Below are 6000 nucleotides of genomic sequence, written 5' to 3'. Positions count from 1 at the left end.
GCTCACCTGCAGACAATGACAGTACTGATGACAGATTAGCTGACGAAGTTGGCACCCAAGCTGAAAAATGATATGACACAAACAAGGGCAACAACTCATTTGGATAAAACAATGGCGTATTTGGAATGCAAGGAGAAAACAATTTCAGCCGAACTAATGCAGGTGAAACAGATGTGTTATCATCTTCAACATAAGCGACACTAAAATCAGGTTAAAAAGAAATTCAATTAAGGTTTCAGTGTATAAAAATATCATTTTTCTTTCAGTACCAGTTCAACATCTCTGTGGAAAGAAATTTGTCTCTCCATATCAAAATAAATATAATTTATGTTTAGCACCTTACGAAACAGTGCTGGATGCTGTCTTCCTTTTCTAATGCACTGATAATTGATGTTTATGGTGTTTAACCCATGTCATTCTAATTTTTTCTGAACTTCCAGATTATCCACTTTTTTTACACTCCGGATGACGTATACAGCCATCTAGTGTGGATAAAAGAGGTTCCAGTACAGTGACAACAACAACAAAAATAATGGATAAAAAAAATAATAGAGTAATGGTTAACACACAGGCTGCTTGTGATGTGCAAAAGATCTGGGTGGGAGTCACGGTCTGGCCACATTTTCAATTCTCACAACACACTTATTGTGCTGAGTGATAAGCTTTATTTGGCAGGATTTGGGGTAGCAATGAATGCAACAGCTTGGTGGTTTCCATTACTTTATTGCAGACACCTGGTGTGGGACTGCTATCTTGGTCCCTCTCAGCACCTTGGGTGCTGACAGAACATTTTTGTACAAATAAAATGAATCCGCCCAGTTCCTGGCTTTGCAGCTGCCTCCCAATGTTTAGGAACAGGACGGCACAGTGGGGCACAGCATTCGACGTATCTGGCGGCGGCAGTCACTAAACACATCTCCCTCTGTGACGCCACCTCAGAAACGGTTTCCGGGGTGCAACATCAGGACCTGGCGACGGCCCGCACTTCGGAGCCCACCATGTCCAGGGCACGCTGTCGACTCGAATCTGTAATACGCACACCACGAGTGACACATAAGATCACATCGTTACATTAAATTTGGCACACATCTGTAGAACATGTAGATACAGAAAAAGTATTTTATAATGTCAATTGGAATTCTGAAGTTCCTAGGGATAAACTACACGGAGCAGAAGGGTACCCACAAGTGGTACAGGAACCAGAAATTGGTTTCAAAAGTCAAGGACATGAAAGGGAGGCAGTAGTTGAGGAAGATGTGATTGTAGCCTATCCCCAGCAATACTCAATCAAGAACAATAACCCAACTGTGAAGGAAACCAAAAAGAAATTCTGAAAGACAATTAAAGTTCAAAAAGAAGAAATAAAAACATAGATGTCCGCCAATGATTCTGTCAGTGGTGGCAAAAGGGCTCGGAAGAGAAGTTGCATGCAATGGGTAGCGTCTTAAGATGATGTTTGAGGAAAAACATCAACAAGTGTAAAACAAAGGTACTGCAATACAGTCAAATTAAATTGGGCAGTTTTGAAGGCATTCAGATACGGAATTAGACCCTTAAAGTAGAAGAGTTTGCTGTTTGAGCACCGAAATAACTAATGATGGCTAAAATAAAGTGGATATAAAATGCAAACTGCCTACAGGAATTTGTCAACATCTCACAGTGTTTTTCTTTAATGCAGCACTATATGAAAGTGAAACATGGTCGATAATCAGTTCAGCCGAAATGAGAATAGAGACATTTAAAATGAGATGCTACAGAAGAGTGCTAAAGGTGCTAAAGATCACATGCATGTCTGGAATGCACTGGATGTCCACACGGCACCACGTAAGGTGCACGCAACCATGTGTGTGTGCAAGAAGAGAGGGGGCGGGGGCGGGGGGGGGCATTAAAATTAAGGGACACCAAGGCTTGACTACAGTAAGAATGTTCAAATCTATTTAGGCTGCAGTAGTTATTTGGAGATTAAGAGTCTTGCACAGGACAGGCTAGCCTGGAGAGCTGCATCAGACCAGTCTTCAAACTGGAAACGGGAATGTACAGAGTAGCAATAGTTACCATTCCTCGTTTGTTAAAAATGCTTTAACAACACACACTCGAGTTCATCATACAAGAAATTAGTATTACTTCAGCTTTACGAGTTAATCCCAAAACACAAAATTTTATGGGACTATGGATTGCAATTTAAGTATGACAGGATTCCGTTCCCCCTCTATAGTACATGTCACCTACACGTGACAACAAATATTTGTTTGAGCATTTCAGTAATCCTTTACAACTGAATTTATTAGCAAGTTTTAAGAAATGCACACGTCCACCTATTCCTGTCTGTGTGATCTCGTATATTGAACATATCTTGTGTGAAAAAAACCTCTTGTAGTTCTCAACTCTATGTGGAGAGCATTTCAAAGCAAACTGGCAAGACATCATCAACTAAAGCCCATGAAAATTTCATTAGCACCACTTTCTAAAAGTACATCTGACACTGCTATTACAGTGCCAACTGTAAACAAAACAGCTTAATGAATAACTTTTCCCTTCGTAAACCCTCTATTTACTATTAAACAGATATGACTCGAACCAGTTTGAAGAACTTTTTGCGACATCATTATATTCTAATTTACTTAAGAGGATGTCGACATTTGCACATCTTTGGCGTATCACAGAATCTAGTGGCGTATGCTGTTATTTACTGGCATGAGTCATATTCCACATATACGGCAGAGAAGGGCCTCTGGTATGCACAAAAATGCAAGAATGTACATTTTACTTAAACACAATGTAAGGAAACAAGTTAAGGTCATGAATGACTATTTTATTACAGTGCTTACCTAATTTATCAAGTTTAAGTGTTTCTGTGCGGGTTCTCTACACTTGTGCAGAATGCCCACACCAACAAGTTGTTTAATTTTGTTCTACACTCCCTCACTTTAACGACAGGACATGAAAGTTGCTAAATAATTTTACTTTTCATGACCATAATAATTTCTAAATGTTTTATTGTATATTAGCTGCAACCCATACATATGCTTATTGTAATGAATGAAATGCAATGTCAAATGAAAGGCAGGGACCGATGGTCCTAATCTTCCCAGGCTAAATAAATAAATACATGATGCACGTGTAACCATTTACTTTATTCCCACCTGTGCTAATATTAACTCCTTGACATCTCTGTAGAGGTTGTGTGTCATATTATTATTATATTCATTCTTTCCACTACTTTCTGAGTACAAAGAAATATAGGTTAAGACAAAATTAAGGGGTACACACATTGTGAAACAACTGTCAAAAATAATAAGTGTTAGGGACATGTGTATGGACATGTGTCTGCATAAATTTTTGGAACGAATGCCACATAATATTCTTGTAACATACTTTTGTAATTTGAAATATGATATCCAAGTTTAGTCTCCCCAAATATGTGGACTTTTTCTCCATGGTAATGCAGGCTTTCTCAGAGAACTTCTTGCGCAAAATTTTCTAGTGTTACCAGCCAAGTCACGACATTACGTTACTGCAAAATTTTCACGAGTTCCCATTCACCATCTTGAAGCAAACTGTCAGGTTTACATCAAGTCTGTTCTGATATAGCCGCTGGATTTCAGACTCCTCCCACATACTCAATTGCGGAGCCTCCACAATGTGTGGAATGGGTGGGTGGTCAATGTTTCAAATCCTGGTGCTGCCTGTTTATACCAGCAGCTGCCTCAGCTGCTTTCACATCAGAGTGTTCCGGACATATTTTTACTAATGTTACGCCACTTGGAAACCACTGTCCCAGTTGACAACATTACACTGAACTCATTTCCTCTGCCTCTTTAACAATTGAATCCCAGAACCTGCCAGCATGTTACTGTACCTTTGTCTGTTCAAAAACAACTCGTGTCCCATGTTGACAATGTGCACTGCACTGCCAATTTACCAGTTTGGCTAAAGCGAACACGCCTCACATGCTCCGAACAGTACAGTGAAGTGCATCACTGTGTGTGGCCGCTGTGCTGCACACCACCCACTCTACCGGTGCTGCAGCCGCACTCTCCAGCCGAGTGAGATGAAGAATGAAAAGGACTGAAAAGGAGAAACCGTGCTCCCTGCCGCCGTTGGATAAGCAGCTGCAGCAGCAAGTCGTATACTCCTAGCTCACTCATTTGTTACATAGTTTAATTCTTAATTTCTTTGCGTGTTTTTGGTACTTGCATTGTTTAATTCATAAATTTCGGACGTATTATAGTATTTGAGAGTTGTAGCATCGCGTTTTAGCACCTGAATAGTGTAAATTCGCGTAGTCTCCTTCCGCCGCCGAGCAGTGTCAGCAGTGTGCAAGTAGCAGCATTACTGCATTTACTAGGCAATCTTGTATTTTAATAACCGTTTAAATTTTGTCAATTTGTTTGCGCTCTCTGTAGATTAGTTCAGACGTTCTTTGCAAAACAGTTTTTAGCATGGATAGGGACTGCAACTGCTGTGGTCGGATGCAGGCTGATTTGGCATCCCTTCGCTCCCAGCTTCAGGCAGTGTTGGCTTCGGTCACACAGCTTGAGGCTGTTGCCAATGGGCATCTCTGTGGGGGTCCGGATGGGGGTTTGTCGGGTACGGCAAGCTCGTCCAACGCATCCCCTGATCGGACTACGACTGTGGTTGCCTGGGATACTGCCCGCATTGAGGCTGATCCCTCACCTGTGGTAGAGTGGGAGGTCGTCTCAAGGTGTGGCAGGGGGCGAAAGACATTCCGGAGGGCTGAACAGAAAGCCTCTCCAGTTTGTCTGACGAACCGGTTTCAGGCTCTGTCTCGGGCTGATACTGATCTTCGGCCTGACATGGCTGCTTGTCCTGTTCCAGAGGTTGCCCCTCAGTCTGCAAGATCTGGGCAGTCACAGAGGGTGGGCTTACTGGTAGTTGGGAGCTCCAACGTCAGGCGCGTAATGGGGCTCCTTAGGGAAATGGCAGCAAGAGAGGGGAAGAAAACCAATGTGCACTCCGTGTGCATACCGGGGGGAGTCATTCCAGATGTGGAAAGGGTCCTTCCGGATGCCATGAAGGGTACAGGGTGCACCCATCTGCAGGTGGTCGCTCATGTCGGCACCAATGATGTGTGTCGCTATGGATCAGAGGAAATCCTCTCTTGCTTCCGGCGGCTATCTGATTTGGTGAAGACTGCCAGTCTCGCTAGCGGGATGAAAGCAGAGCTCACCATCTGCAGCATCGTCGACAGGACTGACTGCGGACCTTTGGTACAGAGCCGAGTGGAGGGTCTGAATCAGAGGCTGAGACGGTTCTGCGACCGTGTGGGCTGCAGATTCCTCGACTTGCGCCATAGGGTGGGAGGGTTTCGGGTTCCGCTGGATAGGTCAGGAGTCCACTACACGCAACAAGCGGCTACACGGGTAGCAGGGGTTGTGTGGCGTGGGCTGGGCGGTTTTTTAGGTTAGATGGCCTTGGGAAAGTACAAAAAGGGCAACAGCCTCAACGGGTGCGGGGCAAAGTCAGGACATGCGGGGACCAGGCAGCAATCGGTATTGTAATTGTCAACTGTCGAAGCTGCGTTGGTAAAGTACCAGAACTTCAAGCACTGATAGAAAGCACCGAAGCTGAAATCGTTATAGGTACAGAAAGCTGGCTTAAGCCAGAGATAAATTCTGCCGAAATTTTTACAAAGGTACAGACGGTGTTTAGAAAGGATAGATTGCATGCAACCGGTGGTGGAGTGTTCGTCGCTGTTAGTAGTAGTTTATCCTGTAGTGAAGTAGAAGTGGATAGTTCCTGTGAATTATTATGGGTGGAGGTTACACTCAACAACCGAACTAGGTTAATAATTGGCTCCTTTTACCAACCTCCCGACTCAGCAGCATTAGTGGCAGAACAACTGAGAGAAAATTTGGAATACATTTCACATAAATTTTCTCAGCATGTTATAGTCTTAGGTGGATATTTCAATTTACCAGATATAGACTGGGACACTCAGATGTTTAGGACGGGTGGTAGGGACAGAGCATTGAGTGA

At 43.3% G+C, this 6000-nt stretch overlaps 1 protein-coding gene across 3 annotated transcripts in view; it reads right to left on the bottom strand.

Moving 5' to 3' along the window:
- Positions 1 to 705: 705 nt before the first annotated feature.
- Positions 706 to 6000, bottom strand: part of LOC124554094 (protein LZIC-like) — a 99325-nt gene continuing 94030 nt past the window's right edge. For all 3 annotated transcript variants that reach the window (XM_047128159.1, XM_047128157.1, XM_047128158.1), the window contains one exon: positions 706 to 1026. In XM_047128159.1, the coding sequence (XP_046984115.1) occupies positions 962 to 1026 (65 nt within the window). In that variant the 3' untranslated portion in view covers positions 706 to 961. The remainder of the gene's footprint in view (positions 1027 to 6000) is intronic.

This window comes from Schistocerca americana, chromosome 11, assembly GCF_021461395.2.
Source record: "Schistocerca americana isolate TAMUIC-IGC-003095 chromosome 11, iqSchAmer2.1, whole genome shotgun sequence".
Classification (NCBI taxonomy): Eukaryota; Metazoa; Arthropoda; class Insecta; order Orthoptera; family Acrididae; genus Schistocerca; species Schistocerca americana.
Note: the sequence above shows the minus strand (reverse complement) of the source record. Positions and strands in the feature narration are given on the sequence as shown.